Source organism: Taudactylus pleione, unplaced genomic scaffold (genome assembly GCF_031769625.1).
Source record: "Taudactylus pleione unplaced genomic scaffold, aTauple2 ptg000559l, whole genome shotgun sequence".
Lineage (NCBI taxonomy): Eukaryota > Metazoa > Chordata > Amphibia > Anura > Myobatrachidae > Taudactylus > Taudactylus pleione.
In genome coordinates this window covers 131,531-155,173 of record NW_028284961.1, presented here as the reverse complement: position 1 = coordinate 155,173, position 23,643 = coordinate 131,531, and the positions used below count along the sequence as shown (strand labels likewise).

The 23,643-nt window shown below is 47.0% G+C and overlaps 1 protein-coding gene across 1 annotated transcript in view; it reads right to left on the bottom strand.

Annotated features, from left to right (window-relative positions):
• Positions 1 to 1,402: 1,402 nt before the first annotated feature.
• The window catches only part of LOC148481832 (uncharacterized), a 142,826-nt gene continuing 120,585 nt past the window's right edge, over positions 1,403 to 23,643 (bottom strand). The window contains exons 21-26 of the mRNA XM_088452937.1: positions 22,324 to 22,413; positions 19,683 to 19,760; positions 17,515 to 17,598; positions 15,657 to 15,734; positions 3,029 to 3,112; positions 1,403 to 1,544 (exon numbers count right to left, since the gene is read on the bottom strand). Coding sequence (XP_088309063.1) covers positions 1,488 to 1,544; positions 3,029 to 3,112; positions 15,657 to 15,734; positions 17,515 to 17,598; positions 19,683 to 19,760; positions 22,324 to 22,413 — 471 coding nt within the window. The 3' untranslated portion in view covers positions 1,403 to 1,487. The remainder of the gene's footprint in view (positions 1,545 to 3,028; positions 3,113 to 15,656; positions 15,735 to 17,514; positions 17,599 to 19,682; positions 19,761 to 22,323; positions 22,414 to 23,643) is intronic.

Here is a 23,643-nt window from a genome sequence, read left to right as displayed (position 1 = left end):
CCTAAGCCGGCACAAATGTGGAGTTCAATTGCTAAGTTTTTGGAGCTTACATTCCTTCAACCCTTTTGCCTGCTGCCCACCACACGGGAGGGATGGCTTTGTCACCGGGACTGATCAGCGTGAGTGCGGTGCTGTAATAGGAGGGTAACAGGCTGGGGATCGATTGCTGGAAACTGCCATCCAGGTAAGCAGCCCTGACAGCCCTAATAGCCGGGTTATTCGAAGATCATACCGAAGGAATTTTGCACTTTATATCTTATTGACTATTATTGTGGACACTATCAGCTCGTATCTGCTGTACTACCTCACACTGTGCTGGATTGGAGTGTTGTCCCCTTGTCCTCTTAAAATGCTCTAGAGACTTGGACACTGGTGTAATACATTAAGAAGGGAGATAGACAGTTTAATTCTATACAAATTGTGTCTCAATTTTATTGTGAATATTTTCAGGTTTTATGTGTGATTATACATTTGCTGGGACCCATGCAATATTGTATCTAATAGAGATCGTAATAAATGACATAGGGCCTGATTCAGACCCACTCGCGAGCGGCTGTCCGCTCGCAAGTGGGTCGATGTTCTGGACTGAGCATGCGCACGATGGAGGGAGCTCCGTCGTGCGCATGCGCCAGACGCGACGAGCGAAGGAAAGTCCTTCGCTCGTTGTGTCCGATCAAAGGGGGCGTGCTGTCAATGTTGATTGACAGCACGCCCCCTTTGGTAGGCGTGCCGGGGGTGTGCCTCCCTGACGGTGGCGTTCCCACGGGAACGCCTCCCGTCAAAAGCCGGCCCACTGACATCACTAGTGATGTCAGTGGGAGTGATTTTGGCTCTGATAGACCCAAAATCACTCCGGAGCTTGCGGTTGAAAACCTCAACCGCAGGCTCCGGCTCGCAGTTTCGATGGTCGCGATGGTCACGACCATCGCGGCCATCATAATGCACCCTCGTATAGCCAGTGGGTGGTGACCCACAGCTATATGAGCGTCCAGGAGGACGCTCCATTTTCATGGAGACCGGCCCTCATTAAGAGCGTGCGCTCTGCTCAGAGCGTACGGCTCTGAATGAGGGCCATTGTTTTATTCATACACCTGATGGTAAATTTACTAAAGTGAGAGTTTTTACAAGTGAGTTTTAAAAGAGATGTTGCCCAATGCAACCAATCAGATTCTAGCTATTATCTTCTAGAAGGTGCTAGTTAAATATTAAGTAGAATCTAACTGGTTGCTACTGGCAACATCACTTTTAAAACTCACTTCTAAAAACGCTCACTTTAAAAATATATCCACTCTAAGGGGTAAATTTTCTTAAGCATTGACCAATTGATACAGCACAGTTCTTTTCTCCCCTTTCTTTGGTTGTGGTAGAAGTAAATGAAAACTATGAATAAAGTATAAATCACTGCAAAGGACACAACATTTTATTATACACAGCACATGGGAAATAGTTTAGATTCTGTTGTCCAATCACTTTGGTTTACATTAGATTCATTCTGATGCCAGTATTACTGGAGAAAGGAGAATAGCCCGATATATCTGCTGTACCTGGAAGAAGAGAAATTATGTCATGCGGCTTATGGTATATGGTTACACTGCTTTGTGTTTGCATTCAGATGCACCTTACACTTGTAACTCCTTATACAGGCAGAATAAATAATAATGTTTTAATAAGAGAATATTGTAATATTCCAACACACTCTCAGCTGGGCATCCATGCTCAATTTACTGGCTACTAGGGCATGCTTGCACTTGGTTATCAACATTCCTGGCATGCATTCTCAGTTATACCTGCTGTGAGCTTTCTGGCATCTCCTATCTTTGATATTATTTACAGAAATGTGTAGTGTAGGTGTATTATTGTCAAATACACACACAAATACACACCTACACACATGGGGCCAAATGTAATACGGTGAGAGTTTAAAAAATGTGACAGTTTAGCAGTAACCTATCAGACTTTTTAAACTGGCCCAATGTAATAGAGTCTGAGAACATGGAAACTCGTCCAGTGTATTAGATTCCGAGACCATGAAAACTTGGCCAATGTAATAGAGTATGAGGATATGGAAACACATGTAATGTAATAGAGTCTGAGAATATGCAAACTCTCCTAATGTAAAAGAGTCTTAGACAATGAAAACTCGGCCAATGTAATAGAGTCTGGGAACATGCAAACTAGCCCAATGTAATAAAGTACGAGGATATGGAAACTCACCTAATGTAATAGAGTCTGAGAAAACTCGGCCAATGTAATATAGTCTAAGAACATGAAAATTTGTCCAATGTAATAGAGTCTCAGAACATGCAAACTCTCCTAATGTAATAGAGTCTGAGACAATGAAAACCCGCCCAATGTAATAGAGTACGAGGATATGGAAACTCACCAAATGTAGCTCTCACGATCTATACTGTCATCCAGATGTGAGACAATACTGCTAAACTCTCACATTCACAACTCTCTGATTTTCTATACTCTCTCCCTATTACATCAGACCCTTAATGTCTTTAGAGACACTGGGCAGGCCACACTTCCCTTATTGTATGTACCAAGCTCCAGAATGTGTTATTTTCTGGAGCTTGGACCCGACGGGCAAGCCATCTGTAGATGGTGTTGGCCATTAGAAGCCTATGGGCTGCTTACTGCATTGTGTAGCAAGATGGATCCAAACAGATCCCTCCCAACATCCCCTGTGGCGCTCGCATCATATTACACATACTCAGAATGACTCCTGGTCATGAACCCGAAAGTCCTTTCTTCGTGATCTTCAATTTTAATCGCAAGTCTAGGAACATACCAGGTTTATTTATTCATTTAATAAAAATACGATCTCCGTTCCCCAACCCCCCTTCACTTTTCACCCGTGTCCTTTGCTCCTGTCTAACATAGTAATCAAGATTTATTGCTATAATACTCCCTCTGTGTATGTAAATCTGGAGAATATTGTACCATAATATTAAACAAAAGCTGCAGTCTTCTCAACTATAATGTTTGTATATAAAGTGTGTGTAACACAATAACACATACTCACTTCACTTGTATTTGGTGATTGCCATCCTTTCCAAAAGGTGAACAATGCTAGCCCATAAGTCATTATCTTCATGACCGTACCATTCTAGTAGAGAGCAGAGGGTTCTTTAACAGTAATATATAGAACATAACCGGGCATAGGAATGTATGACATGGATAGACCAGTTACATTGCCAGACCGTACCATTCTAGGAGACAGCAGCGGGTTCTCTATCAGTAATATACAGACCACAGACACATAACTGGGCATAGGAATGTATGACATGGAGAGACCAGTTACATTGCCAGACCGTACCATTCTAGGAGACAGCAGCGGGTTCTCTATCAGTAATATACAGACCACAGACACATAACTGGGTATAGGAATGTATGACATGGAGAGACCAGTTACATTGCCAGACCGTACCATTCTAGGAGACAGCAGCAGGTTCTCTATCAGTAATATACAGACCACAGACACATAACTGGGCATAGGAATGTATGACATGGAGAGACCAGTTACATTGCCAGACTGTACCATTCTAGGAGACAGCAGCGGGTTCTCTGTAAGTAATATACAGACCACAGACACATAACTGGGTGTAGGAATGTATGACATGGATAGACCAGTTACATTGCCAGACCGTACCATTCTAGGAGACAGCAGCGGGTTCTCTATCAGTAATATACAGACCACAGACACATAACTGGGTATAGGAATGTATGACATGGAGAGACCAGTTACATTGCCAGACCGTACTAATCTAGGAGACAGCAGCGGGTTCTCTATCAGTAATATACAGACCACAGACACATAACTGGGCGTAGGAATGTATGACATGGAGAGACCAGTTACATTGACAGACCGTACCATTCTAGGAGACAGCAGCGGGTTCTCTATCAGTAATATACAGACCACAGACACATAACTGGGCGTAGGAATGTATGACAAGGAGAGACCAGTTACATTGCCAGACCGTACCATTCTAGGAGACAGCAGCGGGTTCTCTATCAGTAACATACAGACCACAGACACATAACTGGGTGTAGGAATGTATGACATGGAGAGACCAGTTACATTGCCAGACCGTACCATTCTAGGAGACAGCAGCGGTTCTCTATCAGTAATATACAGACCACAGACACATAACTGGGTATAGGAATGTATGACATGGAGAGACCAGTTACATTGCCAGACCGTACCATTCTAGGAGACAGCAGCGGGTTCTCTATCAGTAATATACAGACCACAGACACATAACTGGGTAAAGGAATGTATGACATGGAGAGACCAGTTACATTGCCAGACCGTACTAATCTAGGAGACAGCAGCGGGTTCTCTATCAGTAATATACAGACCACAGACACATAACTGGGCGTAGGAATGTATGACATGGAGAGACCAGTTACATTGCCAGACCGTACCATTCTAGGAGACAGCAGCGGGTTCTCTATCAGTAATATACAGACCACAGACACATAACTGGGTGTAGGAATGTATGACATGGAGAGACCAGTTACATTGCCAGACCGTACCATTCTAGGAGACAGCAGCGGGTTCTCTATCAGTAATATACAGATCACAGACACATAACTGGGTGTAGGAATGTATGACATGGAGAGACCAGTTACATTGCCAGACCGTACCATTCTAGGAGACAGCAGCGGGTTCTCTATCAGTAATATACAGACCACAGACACATAACTGGGTGTAGGAATGTATGACATGGAGAGACCAGTTACATTGCCAGACCGTACCATTCTAGGAGACAGCAGCGGGTTCTCTATCAGTAATATACAGATCACAGACACATAACTGGGTGTAGGAATGTATGACATGGATAGACCAGTTACATTGCCAGGCCATACCATTCTAGGAGACAGCAGCGGGTTCTCTATCAGTAATATACAGACCACAGACACATAACTGGGCGTAGGAATGTATGACATGGAGAGACCAGTTACATTGCCAGACCGTACCATTCTAGGAGTTAGCAGCGGGTTCTCTATCAGTAATATACAGATCACAGACATATAACTGGGTGTAGGAATGTATGACATGGAGAAACCAGTTACATTGCCAGACCGTACCATTCTAGGAGACAGCAGCGGGTTCTCTATCAGTAATATACAGACCACAGACACATAACTGGGCATAGGAATGTATGACATGGATACAGGGCTGCCATCAGAAATTGTGGGGGCCGGTACTGACAAATAAGGCAGGGCCCCCCCCAGCGGATGGCACAGAGGTGGGTGGAGCTGTGTATAATGTGGGTGGAGCTACACAGGGGGAAGTTGGCCGTCAATAGTGCATGACCCAGTTTAAAAATTCTCAATGTATGGGGTGGGGAAGGCAGGATGGGAATGGGTGGCACAGGGCTGGGAAGGCTGGACTGGGAGGGCACAGGGAAGGTTAGACTGGGGGTGCACAAGGCAGGGGAGGTTGGACCTTAATTGGGGGGCACAGGGCAGGGAAAGCTGGCTGGACTAGGGGGCGCAGAGAAGGCTAGGTACACTAGGTGGGAGGCACAGGGCAGAGAAGGTTGGACTGGGGTGAGGGACGGGGCAGGGAAGACTGGCTGGATTAGGGGGGTACAGGGCAGGGAAGGCTGGCTGGACTAGGGGAGCATGGGGCAAGAAAGGCTGGCTAGACTAGGGGACCATGGGGCAAGGAGGGCTGGCTAGACTAGGGGAGCATGGGGCAAGAAAGGCTGGCTAGACTAGGGGAGCATGGGGCAAGGAAGGCTGGCTAGACTAGGGGAGCATGGGGCAAGGAAGTCTGGCTAGACTAGGGGAGCATGGGGCAGGGAAGGCTGACTGGAGTAGAGGGTTAGGGCAGGGAAGGCTTGCTGGTTTCTTGCAGTATGTGGAGGGGCACAGGGCAGGACTCCTCCTACCTTGTCTCTTCAGAGGGCCCGGGACGGGAGACAGCAGTGCAGAATATATGAATCAGCAGCCGGGGAGACACAGCGCAGCCAGTGGTACTTGAAATATGACGCTGCCCGCGAGCCAATCACAGCTCGCGGACCGACAGCCAATCAGGAGCGGCCGCAATGACTGCTCCTGATTGGCTGCCGGTCCGCAAGCTATAATGTCTTGCGGCGGGCACCATATATCAAATACCGCTGTGCTGATTCATATATTCTGCACTGCTGTCTCCCGGGCCCCCGCTCTCTCCGGGCCCGGGACTCTGGGCCCGGCAGTCCCCCCCTGATGGCGGCCCTGCATGGATAGACCAGTTACAATGCAAGAAATTATGTTGTCAAAATGGCATCTAATACAACTTCCCACAGTGATCTTCCCTCTCAAATGTCTGTAGAAGAATACTCAATGTTGGCAGATAGATAAAAAGTCTAAACAGAAGAGCGTACACTCTAAAGTGCTCTGACTGCACAGGATTATTGCTTACATAAGATCACACATTTTAAAACCTTCATTCATCCCCTTGAGATATCGTGTAACATTAAGAGGAAAGCTCTATTGGGTCTATTTACTAAGTAGTGTTAAGAGACAGAGTGAAAAGTGATAAGGTACCAGCCAATCAGCTCCCAACTGTCATCTCACGGGCTGTGTTTGAAAAATGACAGTTGGGAGCTGATTGGCTGGTACCTTATCACTTTTCACTCTGTCTCCCAACACTGTTTAGTAAATAGACCCCTATGTATCAAACTTTAAGTATCAAAATCAAAACATTTTCCTCAGTTATATACTCAGGTTAAACTGAATAAATTAGGGATGTGCAGGCTCGGATAGGTTAGAGTTTGCACGCCGAGGTCTGATTTTTCCCTCCAAAAAAAAGGAACTCAGAACGAGGTAAAACGTCATCTTTCCTGGACTTTTTTTTTAGAAAAAGCTAATAATGTGGTTTCTTCAATTAGGAGAGACTTGGGTACTGCCAGGCGTTCTCATGGCTAACTTGTACCATGATTTACATTTGCAGTTTAATTCCAAAGTTGCTTTGTTTTTTCTGAGGAAATGCATATTCTTTTTGTGTGCAGTCACCTGGGCAGGTGAAAAGGGGGTGAAAATATTAAGGTGCAAATGTTGGGGCACAGGGGCCTAATTAATAGATGTATGCAAACCCGATGGTTAACGTACATCTCCGATGTTTTGGGGTCTGCGCATGTGCAGAATGGGTCCTGAGATACCGCTTGCATGCCCCCCAAGATGCTGCATGATTGACACGCTGCAGCATTTTGGGGACATGTCGCCACCATTTTCTGAAAGGGACAAGGCCGGGGTCTGTAATGGTGGATCCAGATTTCCTGGCTTCGGTAGTGACCAGGCACCGGCCAGGCTGCATAAGCCGGTTGTGATGGTGATCCAAGGCAGGGACTACAGATGGTGCATTCGGATCACAGATGCAACGCAGGAGGTGACTATTTACTATAGACACCACTTGCTGGGCGGTATAGTCCAGCAGCTTCCCTGCACTTCCCTGCGACTGTGCAATACTGTCCATCTCTGAACCTGGCCGTCAGTGCAGAAGCTCTGGTACATTCCTCAGAAACTATAATCATGTACTTGGATAGGGTCTAAATGGTATAATTTTGTCAATAAAGACATTAAAAAGTTGAATAATGGGTTAAATGATGAGGGAGAGGTATGGCGAGGTGTATTGATGGGAGGGGGGCTTTTGAACTTGCAGATAAGAGCTAAAAATTGTTTTTTACAACTTTGTATACACTTGTATATAAACAATGAAAAATCCCTTTCCTGTAGACCCAAAATGCTGAAAACTTAATTTGTAGATAACCACTTGCTGGTTCTCATTTTTCCACCAATAATAAAAAGTGCAAAAATAACCTCCAGTATTTCCTTATGGTCACTTAGGGGTAAATTTACTAAGAATCGGGATTGACCCGATTTTCAAAGTGATTCATCTCGGCATAACTCGCCTGAACTCGGGTGATTTTTTCACTTTTTTTTTTTACCAAATTTACCAACAGGCGATTTGTTGAAAAACGAGTTTGTCGATGATGATGCAGATCGAGATTCTCGGGTGATTTTAAAGCAAGCTCAAGTGAGTTATATCACCCGAGATTACAGTGCCTGTAATAAACGGGTTAATTGTAACAAAAAAATTATGTGAGGTCCCCCCAAAACACTAACCAGCCCCAGACTTGCCAGCAAGTCCTGGTTCTTAACATTACAAGGAAAAAAAGTGTGTAGGGATCCCCTGTAATGTAAGAACCAGCACCAGGCAGCAGGAACAGAGCTGGTTTTAAATATATGGAGAAAAAAATTGGCGTGAGGTTCTCTGTATATTTAAAACCAGCCCTGAACCCTTTCTAACGGGGGACTGATGCCACAGCCAGGAGTGCCCTTTCACCGGGCCCCCCAGCCACAGCATCAGCCCTGACCGCTAGTCAGCCCAGGAGTTGGGGACCCCTCCAATAAAAGGGTCCCCCTCTCTAGGGCACCCCTGACCTGGGCTGAAAATCGGGGCTATCCCCACCACCCCTGGGCGGTGGGTGGCTGGTTGATAGTGTTAGGTGTAGTGTAAAAATTTTAATTTTTATCATTGTCTTTACAGTGGAACTACAGGTCCCAGCAAGCCTCCCCCTGCATGCTGGTACTTGGAGAACCACAAGTACCAGCATTCGGGGCATTAAGGGCCCACTGGTACCTGTAGTTCACCTGTAAAGAAATTGTTAATAAAACACAGAACACACCGTGATAATAAAGCTTTAATGTATCCATAAACACATTTACACATACTCACCTGTTTCCAGATGTTCCCGTCCCCAGGACAACGTAAATATCCAAACAAATTACCTGTTAAAAAGGATCCAATACTCACCTTTATTTCCCCCGATGTTCTCCGCAGAAAGCCAATATGGGCTCCGCATACACTGTAACAACATGTTTCTACATACTGTTACACTGCGCTAATGACAGCTCGTGGGAATGAGTAGACATCAGTCCTGGGCTGCCAGCCAATCAGCGGCAGCCAACATTAGCGGCCGCTCATTGGCTGGGACCCACGTGGAGGAGCCGCTCATTGGCTAAGTCCACATGGGTCCCAGCCAATGAGCGGCCGCTAATGTAAGCCGCCGCTGATTGGCTGACATCCCGGCAATAATAAGAGCTCAAGCCCTAAGTTCTCATTATTGTTACTTTATCAACATACTGATGCGTGTTGATACAGAGTATCTGGGCCACTCTGGATTACTGTGGAGAACATCGTGGGCCAAAAGGTGAGTATTGGAGCTTTTTTGACAGGTACTTCCATTGGATACTGTACGTTGACAAGAGGACGTGAACATCTGGGACCAGGTGAGTATGTATGTGTATGTATGTATGTAATTACATTTTATTTTGATGATGTGTGTTGTGTTTTATTAACACATTTCTTTACAGGTGAACTACACGTACCATTGAGCCGTTAATGCCCTGCATGCTGGTACTTGTGGTTCTCCAAGTACCAGCATGCGGGGGAGGCTTGCTGGGACATGTAGTTCCACTGTATAGACAATGTGAAATATTCAAATTTTTACACAATACACAGACACTATCAACCCGCCACCCACCGCCCATGGGTGGCGGGGATAGCCCCGGGCTATCAGTCTAGGCCAGGGGTGCCCTGGAGAGGGTGACACTATTATTGGGGGGGTCCCCAACTCCCCAGGGATCACTGGCCTAGGCTGACTAACAATCAGGGCTGATACTGAGGCTGGAGGGCCAGGTGAAAGGGCACCCCTGGCTGTGGCACCAGTCCCCCGTTAGAAAGGGTCCAGGGCTGGTTTTAAATATACAGGGAACCTCACGCGTATATTTAAAACCAGCTCTGTCCCTGCTGCCTGGTGGTAGTTCTTAAATTACAGGGGATCCCTACACATGTTTTTCCCTGTAATGTTAAAAACCAGGACTAGCTGGCGAGTCCGGGCTGGTTAGTGTTTTGGGGGAACCTCCAGTAATTGAAAAAAAAAAAATGAACCCTATTTTTACCATTTACAGAAAGAAACATACACAAATCACAATGATTTGTGTATGTTTCTGACCATGCTCCTATCTCACCAGAGCTTGTCATCCCGACTTTTGGGAAATTTGAGAGATGTAGGTTTTAGGTGAAAAGTATTTCCGATTTGGCCCGATGGTGATAAGATTAGAGATTGCTATCTCACCCGAGTTTTACGAGTAAGAGAAATCTCTCTCTAAGGGCTCTAATTACTACAATCTGCATATTGAATGCGGATTGTAGTGTGATATTGCCTGAATTCGCATTGCGAATTCAGGCAATATCACAGGGATTTACTATAAATCCCTTGCAGGGACAGAGCTTGCGATAAAGCTCTGTCCCTGCAGATCCCATCCGCACTCTAGTCGCGTTATTTCCGGAAAAAATACTGCGACTAAGAGCCCGTGCATGCGCCGACCGACCACCGCTACTACCCCCCCACCACCGCTAAGCCCCGCCCCCTGGCACTAAGCCCCGCCCCCACGATCGCGGATTCCCGCGACCCCCCCTCCCTTCCCCCGCGACCCCCCCTCCCTTCATTACACTTACCTGCATCCTCCTGGCCTCCGGTGATCTTCTCTGGGCTTCCCGATCAGGTGATCTCCCATACTGCACTGAGGCCTGATCACCTGATGACCGGGCCCCAGTGCACTGTCGGAGACCATCTGACCGGAGAGCAGCCATCACCGGAGGCCCGATCACCGGTCCCTGGATTCAGGTAGGTAAAAAAAAAATGTTTCCAGGTGGCGTTATTATCACAGGGCTTTCCCCGGTATTTTTTTACAATTTATTTTTAGTAACTCTGGTCGGATCACATTTCCCATTACAATTATGGGAAATGCGATCTGCTTTACTCAAAATAAGTGATACGGGGGGTTGGAGTAGAATTTTACTAATTCTACTCCAATTGCCCTGTAATAACTACAGGTGATACTAAAATAATGTGAAAAGGGTGTGAAAACACCCTTTTTCACTTTATTTTAGTAAAAATAATGTTAATAAATAGAGCCCTAACTCATCTGAATTTGCCTTTAGTAATTTGCAAGTAGGAAAAAAATTAATTAATCACCTGAGATGGTCATCTCCACATATCTCGAATCTTAGTAAATTTACCCCTAATAGTCATCTAGTACTGCATACGGTTATCTCAGTTGCCAATTTTTTGGGGTCCAGGATGTTTTTCTCACTTTTTCATGCACGTCCCCCAGCTCTTTCCTGTTGTAAAAACGTCACGTAACCTCGTAGCAAAATCGTCATTTCTAACATTTCCAAGTTGCGCGTATTCACACAATGTATGCTAGTTTCATGATGCAATCTCACTTAAGCAAACTTGCTCCTAATTTAATTCACCTACATGTACAAATATGAAAGGATAATATAAAGTAAAAGACTAAAAGTGTATCACATGCATCTAGTGAATGTTTATATTTATATATATATATATATATATATATATATATATATATATATAAAGATGTTGTACTCTTGTGCCCACTGCTGGTTCTCCCATTACGCATGGTACGCAGCTGCGTAGAGCGCCACATAGTGGAGGGTGCCACAGCTGCGCACCATGCGGGCCGCGGGCAGTCTGTGTCTCTGTGTCTTTAGCAGCTGATGAGAGTCAGACAGACTCTTATCAGCTGCCTGCTCCCACTGCCGGAGCCGGGCATCTTCCGGTTCCCGCAGTGGGTAATGGGAGAGATGTCATGACGTCTTTCCCATAATGCAAAGCAGCCCGGAGGACTGACGGAGGAGCTGACAGTGGCGGCGGACCAGGAGCAGGAGCGGGGTTTTAGGTAAGTGTTTCTTTTTTATTTTTATTTCGTCTCTACTGCGGGGGGGGATTACTACTGGGGGCACTACAAGGGGGGGCTTCTTCTGGAAGCACTACAAAGGAGGGCTACTACTGGGGGCACTACAGACGGGGGGGATTATTACTGGGTGCACTACAAGGGGGGATTACTACTGGGGGCATTACAAGGGGGGGCTACTACTGGGGGCACTACAACGGGGGGATTATTACTTGGTGCACTACAAGGGGGGATTACTACTAGGGGCACTACAAGGGGGATTACTACAAGGGGGGGACTACTACTGGGGGGACTACTACAAGGGGGACTGGGGGGACTACTACAAGAGGGTACTACTACTAGGGGCACTACAAGAGGAGGGACTACTACTAGGGGCACTATAAGGGGGGGACTACTACTAGGGGAACTACAAGGGGGGACCACTACTGGGGGCACTATATAAAGGGCAATACTGGGGGTACTGCATAGGGGGGGGCACTACAACTGGGGCCACTGTTTAAAGGGCATGCATAAAGGGTACCACTATTGGTGGCACTGCATGGGGGGACTACTACTGGGGACACTATATAAGGGGCTTACTTCTGGGGGCACTGCACAGTGGAGACCATTGCTAGGGGCACTACATAAGGGGCACAGCATAGGGGGACTACTACTGGGGGCACTATATAAGGGGCTTACTACTGGGGGCACAAGGGGGACCACTACCGGGGGCACTGTAAAAGGGGCGCCAAAAAATATACTCGCTTACCAAAAACTTTGGGCTAGGGCCGGCCCTGCTTATGCCCAATGTTGCCTGGCTCTATTTCTTTTATTGCCTCTCTTCCCACCCATCTCTGCATACCCCTATATTTCTCTCACTGCTAGCCCTGTCCTGCCCGGTCATATCTCTGTCTCAGCCGCTGCCCCGCCCACTCGCACACCACCGCTCACTCGCACACCACTGCGCACTCACACACCACCGCCCAATCCCACACCACTGCCCACTCACACACCACCGCTCACTCACACACCACCGCTCACTCACACACCACCGCCCACTCACACACCACCGCTCACTCCCACACCACCGCTCAGTCGCACACCACCGCTCACTCACTCGCACACCCGCACACCCCGCCCACTCACACAACACCGCTCACTCGCACACCACCGCTCACCATTCATTTGTTTGAGATTGTCTGTATTTACCCACAACCATCTCCAAATCCTTACTACCTGAATGTGTCTCTGTAAGAGACCTTGGAGTATATTTACTAAGCCAAAGTGAACAGAGATAAATTACCAACCAACCATCTCTTAACTGTAATTTTTTAAACACTGCCTGTAACATGACAGTTAGGAGCTAATTGGTTGGTACTTTATCTCCATCCAAAGCTTAGTAAATAGACCCCTGTGTTTGAAAAATGTCAGTTAAGAGCTAAATGCTGGGTACTTTATCTCTCTTCACTTTGGGGCAGATGTACTAAGCTCTAGAAAGTGATAAACTGGAAAGTGATAAACTATCAACCAATCAGCTCCTAACTGTCATTTTTCAAACACCGCCTGTAACATCATAGTTAGGAGCTGAGTGAGTGGTAGTTTACCACTTTCCAGAGCTTAGTACATCTCCCCCAAATCTCTCTCCAAGGCTTAGTAATGTACATCAGTGTCAGCTCCCGTCTTATCCCACATGCTCTGCCTCCACACACAGTGGCTGACAGAGAGGAGGCAGACAGTAACAGAGACCCCTGTAAGGTGAAGAGAGAACGAAATGCTCCCTGGACATGTCCATCTCCTGTCTGGCACCGGCTGATGTGCGCAGTCACTGACTTTCACATATACACGGAGACCCCAAATACATTTCTGTGATTTATTTATTCCCTAATTAATAGAAGTTACATCTATCGTGGGGCTAGAGAATTTGTGAACCCTTTACAATTGTCTGATTTATCCATGAATTGTAATTAGTAAAAATTTATTTCAAAAAAGTACCCAATGGCGTATATTTACTGAGATTCTATTTTGATAGATCCTTGATTGATTTTAATCAGTTTTAATTTGATTTTGTGTTTCAGGATCTAAATCACAGATTTACTAACAGATGATTTTTGACATTGTTTAAAAAGGGGAGCGAGAGGGGGAGCAGGGCCACCATCAGGGGGTGACTGCCGGGACTGAATCCCCAGGCCCAGACATTCGGGGGGGCCTGCCTGGCACCTGCTACTACTGCCTGCCCTGCTACTACCCCCCTGTGGCAGACAGGGACCGGCCTGGCTAGGAGGCCCACTCCTACCAACGTGCTACGGCCGTCCGCACCCAGCGCCCGCTACTATCCCCCTGGCTGTGCACCCCACCGCACAATACAGCGAGTGAGTAAGTGACTGTGTGTGTCCTTTCTTCCAGAGTCCCAGACCCAGACAGTGGAGACAGAGCATGATGGGAGAACCAGACTGTCCCTGCACCTGGTTCATGGGCGCCGAGAGGGGGGGGAAGAGCGGGTACAGTTTTCCCGAGCCTGGGCTTGCTAGAGGGGCCCGGTAGGGGCCCGGGTCCGGTGTCGCCCTTCCCTCCTCCCTCACAGCAGCTCAGCACACAGCTTGAGCAGTCTCCTATGGCTATGGGGGCTTAGCTTACTGCTTAGCACCAGGCTGGGGGGCTTACGCTTACTGAAAAAGTGATGATTACTTCTATTTTTTTTCAAGGGGGCGTGGTCAGGCCTCCCACAATTAGGCCACGCCCCCTCCGTTACCCGGGCCCGGCCAGGCTCTCAACGGCCATGACCTGGTGCTCCATGGAAATATTGTGTAGAAATAAGGTAGCGGGGGAAGGGGGCCCTGCCTATTTTGTCAGTCCCGGGCCCCACCATTTCTGATGGCAGCCCTGAGGGGGAGGGTTAGGAAACTGACCAAAAGTTGTCGGGATTCTAACCCTGTCGGGATGCAGGAGTCAGGATTTTGACCCCCAGGAACCCGCGCGCTGGCATCCCTTACCTAAACCCTTTTACTTCCCTGTATGTCTGTTATTACCCAGTCTGTTTTTCTTACTGTTCTAATACTGTTTTATTCACAATTGCTATCATATAAAGATGTACAGTATGTGTGTGTCTGTGTGTATGATATATAACTACCCGCATAGCTATATAAATGATAGAATGTGTTTGTAAACAGCTATTACATGTGGTTAAATGTTCCCCTTCTTCTGCATTAGTACATACATACATACATACTGTACATACATACATACATACTGTACATACATACATACTGTACATACATACATACTGTACATACATACAGAATCGGTTCAAATCCCGACAGCGGAAGCCCGGCAGTGAAGATCCCGACAGCTAAGTGGGTGCCTAACCGTAACCTCCCCCAAGTGCCTAACCCCCCTCTATGTGCCTAAACCTAACCCCCTTCCCCGCAGCCTAACCTTAAGTCTCCCTGGTGGGGGGGGCTAACCCTAAGTCTCCTGGGGGGGCCTATCCCCAACCTCCCCCCACCCAGGGGTGTCTAACCCTAAACCCCCTTCCTCTAGCCTAACCCTAACCTCCCAGGGGGTTGCCTAACCCTACTAACCCTAAGTCCCCCCCCTGGGAGCCCCCCTAACCAAACTCTCCCCCTCCCCCCCCCCCACCCGCGTCTATCCGCACCCGGCTTACCTTCGATCGATAAACTGGGTGTCGGGCTCCCGGCGTAGGACTAATGACAGGCGTCGGGATTTTTGAAGCCTGTCATTAGACACCTGCCGGGATTACACAGTCGGGATGCCGACGGTCGGCATTTAGACCGTCGGCATCCAGACTGCCTACCATACATACATACATACGTGTATATAATATATGTAACATGTTTTAGAAACATATAGATATGGTTTGTTATTAAAAAAATACTCACTAAACGTGTTTGTTTCCGGTAGTATCCAGGGAATAAATGTCTTGAACAGGCTGTAATCCACAGGACACAGAGAGTAATCTGTAACACAGACAATAAGGTCTCACATACAGTAAATGAAGATGTATCATGGAGGTCCCCACAGAAGCTGATCCCTGATGCTATACACACTATAGGGGTCATTCAGACCCGGTCGTTAGCGCCGATGCGCTCGGACCGGGTCGATGGCCCCCCACAGAGCATGCACACGATGGCGCCGGTCGTAGCGGGTCTCTTTCCAAAGGGGGTGAGCTGTCGATGTTGATTGACAGCTCGCCCCGTTTGGAAGGCGGGCCAGGGGGGTGGCAGCCCAAACGGAGGCGTTCCCATGGGAACGCCTGCCATTTGGGGGAGGCCCCACTAACATCACTAGTGATGTCAGTGGAGAGCTTCCGGCTCTGACAGAGCCAGAAGCTCTCCGGGGCTTACGACAAGTGAGACCCTATCCTAGGGTATCGTCGTAAGCCCCGATGGTCGCAATGGTCTTGACCATCGCGACCATCACCCGAGCGGTCGTTAAGAGCTGTGGGTGTAAACCCACAGCCTAACGACCGCAACAGAGGCGGGCGGTCAGGATGCTAGTGGCAGCCCACTTTCTGAGCGACCACTTGCATCCTCCGACCGCCTCTGAATGAGGCCCATAAACCATGGGAAAATAGCCAGTAACAGGTTGGGAAAGAACAAATACAGGACTGCACAGAAAAGGAAAAGACAAAAGGACATCAGTAGATGAGACTTTGCTGCCATACAGAGCCCGGCCCTATATATCTGACTAATGATCCTGTATAGGAAATACAGCCCCAACTCTGAGCGTACAGTAACTATGACGTGGCTACAACTGGGGTAAAACTGCCAAAAAGGAGTTTCCTGAACATCAAATTATATTTTAGAATGAAAGATGCCAACACAAAAAAATAAGAAAAGTGGTAACACTAATACTAACAGTACAAGATGGAGGTAAACATTTGTAATTTATAAGGTATAGCAAGTAACTGTGAACCAGGACAAACCATATTGCAATGTAAGGGGTGTAAATACATACATTTTTTTGCATGTAGGGTAAATACTGTCTGCATTTGCGGGATGCAGTCAGGAAGCCAAGGGTCTAAATGCCGACCGCCGGCTTCCCGACTGTCTAATCCCAGTAAGGTACAAATGACAGGTGTCGAAAATCCCGACGTCTGTCATTAGACCTATGCCGGGAGCCTGACGCCCGGCATATCGAATGAAGTTAAGCCTGGCGTGGACAGCCGCGGGGGAGGAGGGTTAGGTTTTAGGGCTCCCGGGGGGACTTAGGGTTAGGCTAGGGGAAGGGGGGGGGGGGACTCAGGGTTAGGCACTTGGGGGGGAAATTAGGGTTAGGCACCCCCAAAGGAGGTTTAGGGTAGGGAATTAGATTGGCGATACTTACCTAATTATCATTCGGGATCTTCACCTCTGCCGGGCTTCCGCTGTCGGGATTTGAACCGCCGGCGGTAATACCTACTACACCCGCTTTTACATGTAGCCCACAAATACTGCACAGCTTTATTATTACTCTACAATTTAGATGTCAGTTTGGACACCTCCCTTCAGAACTCTAAATCTCTCTGCACATTATAAATCTGCCACCCCCCCCCCCCTGCAGTGCAGCATGGTGTCACTAAAATGATCAGTTATGTGCTATATCTCACTCTATTTCCAAAGCTGAATCAGGCCCTTGGATCATCCACAGCTTCCAGCAGACACCTGTAGCCCTTAATCCTTCAGTCTATGTGTAGAGAAGATGGAGATGACAACAGGAATACAGGTATAGATGGCAGGATAAACACTTTATACTCACGTTGGAGATGCTGGATTTGTAGTTAGCATTGTAGGCACTGAGGAAAGCCACTGTGCAGGCTAAGGCGGATCGGCCCTGGTAGCGCTAAAATACAACATAAGATTGGCCGTAAGGCCCCAAATGGTCAGCCCACCCGCCTGTGGTCATTCATTAATGCTGCTACCTACAATAGATCATCTAAAAGTAAAGTCCTCTCATTTCTCAGTTGCTTTAAGGCAGCTCTATCTATGAAACTCTCTATTACTTCCAATAAGACTTTCATCAACCTTCAATATCTCTGCACAGTTTCTAAAGGCTCGTTACTCCAGAGAAGGCAACACCTCCCTGTCCTGTCCATAGTCACTGATCTTACACTGCTGCTGTCACACAGGTGCCTCTCACACTTTCCCCAGCACACGCATATTCTGCAGCACTTTATAGAGAGTAGTCACTGACATCAGTCCCTGTTCCAGTGAAGTTTACAATGTATGTATATGCCCTACAACATGTACACACACACACACACACACAGGAAAATATTTTTCGTCAGAATCCAGTTAACCTACCAGTATATTTTTGGCTTGTGGGTGAAAAGCAGAGCACCCAAGCAAACCCACACAAACATGAGGAAACCATACAAACTTCACACAGATAAAGCCTTGATCAGAATTTAACCAAAGGCCTCAGTGCTGTGAGGCAGAAATGCTAACCACTACACCAACTGTGCTGCCCTTCATGTCATGGGAGGTCATATTTAACCAGATGTGTAGCACAAACCACCTTTGCTTTATACCACTGCACCTATATGGTGACCACTGCACCTCCATGGCCAACACTGCACCTCCATGGCCAACACTGCACCTCCATGACAAACACTGCACCTCTATGACAAACACTGCACCACCATGACAAACACTGCACCTCCATGACAAACACTGCACCTCCATGACAAACACTGCACCTCCATGACAACCACTGCACCACCATGACAAACACTGCACCTCCATGACAAACACTGCACCTCCATGACAAACACTGCACCTCCATGGCCAACACTGCACCTCCATGGCCAACACTGCACCTCCATGGCCAACACTGCACCTCCATGGCCAACACTGCACCTCCATGGCCAACACTGCACCTCCATGGCCACCAGTGAACATTATGGGGCATGTATCTTCTCTGCACTCGGATGCACCAGGAAAAATCCTTATGTGACATCAATGTTCTGCATACTAACCCTTTAATACCAGAATTGTTTTTCTCCATCAAATAAAAATATTTAAAAAATCATTAGAATTAATACAATGTTCCATGCATGCGCTACCACCAACTCATACTAAACGGTTCAATCCAGGGGTCCCAGGGACACCTCCATCAGCCAATCACAAGCTAGCCATGAAGAGGAATCCCCAGGACTCAGAGATGGAATCATTAGGCATAGATTGGCAGAAGGGTAAATTGTGGAAAACATGGTATTAGAAACTCTTATTTAATTAGAGTTAAAATTATCTGCATCTGTTCTTACTACTATGAGCCATAGTCTTAATAACACTGGATCTGATTCAGAGATGGACGCTATTGTAATTTTCATGCAGAATGAGCGATTGTTTGCCATTGTGCATGCATATATATGCGTGAAGACAGCTCTGCGATCACGCTGCAATCACGCAGGCCACAGAGACCCATCGCAGAGTGATTGACAGGAAGTGAGCGTTTGGGGGGGTTGACAGGGGGTGGTCGGAACTATGATTGCATACGCAGCATGAGAGCCACCTGCGTGTCAGCACTGCTGACGAGTCTGCGGCTGGTCAGACTAGCCGCAAGCGCAAGGTGGCCGCTCCATGTCAGTCTATGTTACCGATGTCTACGCTGGTAAGCGACGGTAAGAATACAGCACTGGACGTCCCTATGCACGGGTGATCTTTTGAACCATTAGCATATTCCGTACAAAAACGCAGCTGCAAACGCATTAGCGCCCGTCTCTGAATCAGGACCACTGTGCACTATACCGGAGTGATTCCTTCGTATCACGATCCTTTCATTTTACAGAATTGCAGAATTTGTTGCCACTTTACAAATGCAGGATATTTAGAAACATGATTATCATAATCTCCTTAATAAGTAATGACTATTATCCATATTGTTATTATAATTACATATTCGATCGTCAGACACAATATACTCACAAAAGGTAGGAGGGGCGTAGACGGCTTCCAGCGTAAAATTCTCCCGCACATTAAAATCCAGAGACCAGAGAGAATATACTAAACATAAAAAGAGAAATGTGACATGTAGCTGATGCAGGGTGAGTACTATGATAAGTTACACAGGGCTCTATTTACTACAATCCGCATATTGAATGCAGATTGTAGTGTGATATTACCGAGTGAATTCGCATTGCGAATTCAGGCAATATCACAGGGATTTACTATAAATCCCTTGCAGGGACAGAGCTTGTGATAAAGATCTGTCCCTGCGAATCCCATCCGCACACTAGTCACTGTATTTTCGGAAAAATACCATGACTAGTGCCCCGCGCTTGCGCCAACCGGTCGCCGCTGCTACCCCCCTAGCGCTAAGCTCCGCCCCGCGTGATCGCGCACCCCACCTCCCCCCAGGCGACCACCCCTCCCTTAATTACACTTACCTGCATGATCTGGGCCTCCAGTGATGTCCTCCATGCCTCCGGGCAGGTGATATCCCATACTGCACTGGGACCTGATCACCTGATGACCGGGCCGCAGTGCAGCATGGGAGACCAGCTGACTGGAGGGAGGATATCACCCGGAGCCCCGATCACCGGTCCCTGGAGTCAGGTAAGTTCATTTTTCTTTTACAGTAATCAGTGTGCGGTCTGTTTAGACCACACAGCTGATTACTGGGACCGACTCCCGGCTCTGCTCTCCCCGTTAGCCCGGAGCAGGAGTCCGGTAACCGGGGGAGACCCTGGATAACGCCACCTCCAGGTGGCGTTATTATCACAGGGCTTTCCCCCGTATTTTTTTACAATTTATTTTTAGTAACTCTGGTCAGATCACATTTCCCATTACAATTATGCAGGGAACACACTGGGATAGTAATAGCTGTGATAATCCGAGAGGTGGTAGCCACTAAATACCCTGAGGTGTTTAACACAGTAGGCACAAATTCCAAAACACAAAGTATGGGATTACGGTAGTGCGCCACAATGCACTAATTGTACAGCATGCAATTAGGTACATGGAAGTGTTGGCACTGTTTTTGATAGTGACTAAATGATGGGTAATTTCATGCATGAGTCATTGGTGCTGGAGGTTAGTGGTAACACCTGTGAGAGGTGTTATGTCATCCCAGCTGGGTTCTGTTAAGGATTCTAATTTGGAAAGCAAGCAATCAGCTGCCTGTTGAATATTGAAGGCAGGCCAGTGGTGTCCATGACTGCTGGTTCTGACTGTCACTTACTCAGGACCCTGAGATCTGAAAAATGGTGGAGAATAACTAAGCAGAGAGGCGAGTTATTCTTGGGAACATATGGAATAGAGCATCAATTGACCATTACCTATACTCCTAAGAAAAATGGTGTCAGTGAACGAGCAAACTGTAGACTAGTGGAGAAAGCAAGATGCATGATGAAGGGTGCAGGCTTAGACAAACAGTTGTGGGCAGAAGACATGACCACAGCAGTTTCAACCATTCTCCTAGAGTTGCCCTCAAAGACATAATACCTACTGAAGCAGGGTCAAAATGAAAACCATGGGTAAAACATCTCAGAACCTTTGGAAGTACAGTCTATGTACATATACCAAGGAGAGAGGATGCAAGCTGGATTCAAAATCAGTAAAGTGCATGATGTTTGGCTGTTGCAATGAAAGTAAAGGCTACAGATTATAAAATACAAGTAACAGAAAGCTTGTCAGGTCTAGAGATGTCATATTCAAAGAAACCGTGCAAGTTAGACAAAAGCTAGAATTTGAAACACACAGAGCAAGTATGTGACCCTGGACATGCCAGCAGCTGCAGATGTATCTGAACCAGAGGCTACCAGTGTTCAACCACAGTAAAGGTCCTCTGATCGATCAAATCTCAGCAAGACACCTAAGAGGTATGATGAAGAAATTGCAAATATCGTATTCAGTGTTTCTAAAAACATCGAGAGACCAAATCTGAAGTCTTATTGGTATAAATGGCAATCTGAGATAGGCAAATTTGCAAGATATAAAGGTCACAAGTGAAGAAAGCATCCAGAATCATGAGAGTGACAGCAGTTATGATTTTTTGAGTCAAGAGACTGTTGCTATGTCCAATGCTTTCAGTAAGGGGACTCTTACTGACGTGTCTGTCTACCAAGAAGGCCAGACCAAAGTCACATGATATGTTGATGTTTTCTCATGTGTTTAACCCTGTTCCCTTTGTTATGAGAAAGCTTTGATTGAATGTTTGTGTTACAGGGAGAAGCTCGTAGCGAGGGGGGATTCACCACATTAGTGTGATAGATCTGGGCTGTCTTCTCCACTGTGTGTTGTTGACTCAGCTAGCCTAGTCATGCATACTGTATCTGTAGAGACTTTCCCCCTTAAGCATTAACTTAATACATATGCCTTAAACCAGTACTACTGGGGCAGCTGAGAGCAGTAAAAGGGCTTATTCTCTGCATGCGCATTCCTAAAAAGGTACCCACTGCGTGCATACTACTCAGAAGGGCAAACTGCTCTGTACCCAGTGATTCCGCTACTGGGAAGGAGCCAGATATCCAACAGACGTGAGGATCTTGTGTCATTTATATGAAACAAAGTTGTTTTTTATATTAATCACATTCCATAGGCAGACTCAGTACAGAAAACTACTCACATCCACACGTCCGGGTACTGGTGAGAGGTAAGTATTCCACCACACAAGCATAGAAGGTAAGCAGACCATCATCAGAGGCATTATTATGCCCTAAAACAGAACATATACAGCATGATATGTACATTTAAAAGCTAACTATATTCAATGTTGATTATCAGATTGTGATACATTAATTATCTATATTGTAAATAAAATAAATGTAAATAAATCCCCAAATTTGGTGACTACTGATGTCAGAGTCATCTCTCATTATTATTATTATTATCATTTATTTATATGGCGCCACAAGTGTTCCGCAGCGCCTTACATAGTACATAATCAAATATGTAACCAGCGACTTACAATACAATACAAAGCAGGACACGGACATGGATAATAAACAATGCTATATTAGCGACCTTTACACCCACATAAGCAGCCAAGTGTTAGTTGCCCTAGTGGGGAGTAAGAGATAAATAAAAATACAGTAGGGAGAAGTAGAAGGGGGTAGAGAGCCCTGTTCAAAAGAGCTTACATTCTTTAAGGGAGGGGCTGACAAACAGGGGTGACACAGATGGGGTAGGCGGGGAGGAAGGAAGATGTAGCAGCAAGTTAGGATGAGAGCTCATCTCTTATCTGTGCTATGTGTGGTCTGTCACCTGGTATATCCTGTACTCAGGGCCTGATTCAGAGCCGGACGCTCTGACAAGAGCGCTCGCTCTGAATCAAGGCCGTCCTACCTGTTATTGGAGCGGCCTCCTGGCCGCTCGCATAGCTGTGGGTGACCACCCACAGCTTATACGAGCGGCCATAAAGATGGTCGCGATGGCATCGCGACCATCGGGCTTGCGACGAGACCCTTGCGGTAGGGTCTCGTCTGCTGCAAGCCCGGAGTGTTTTTGGCTCTATCAGAGCCAAAAGCACTCCCACTGACATCACTACTGATGGGAACGCCTCCGTCTGGGCAGCCATGCCCCCGGCACGCCCACCAAAAGCCATCCCGTCACTCACCATCGACAGCACGCCCCCTTTGGTGCGAGACCCATAGTGACAGCTTGGCCGTCGCTATTCGGGTCTCGCGCATGCGTACGACGGAGCTCCCTCCGTCGTGCGCATGCGCACTAGGGCAACATCGACCCGCTTGCAAGCGCTCAGCGCTCGCGAACGGGTCTGAATCAGGCCCTCAGTCCGATCTCTGGGCATATCCTGATACCCTGCACTCAGTCTAATATCCTCTTATATCCTGATATCCTGCACTCAGTCTGATCTCTGGGCATATCCTGATATCCTGCACTCTAATATCCTCTTATATGTGACTGGGCTACAGAGATGTCAGATGAC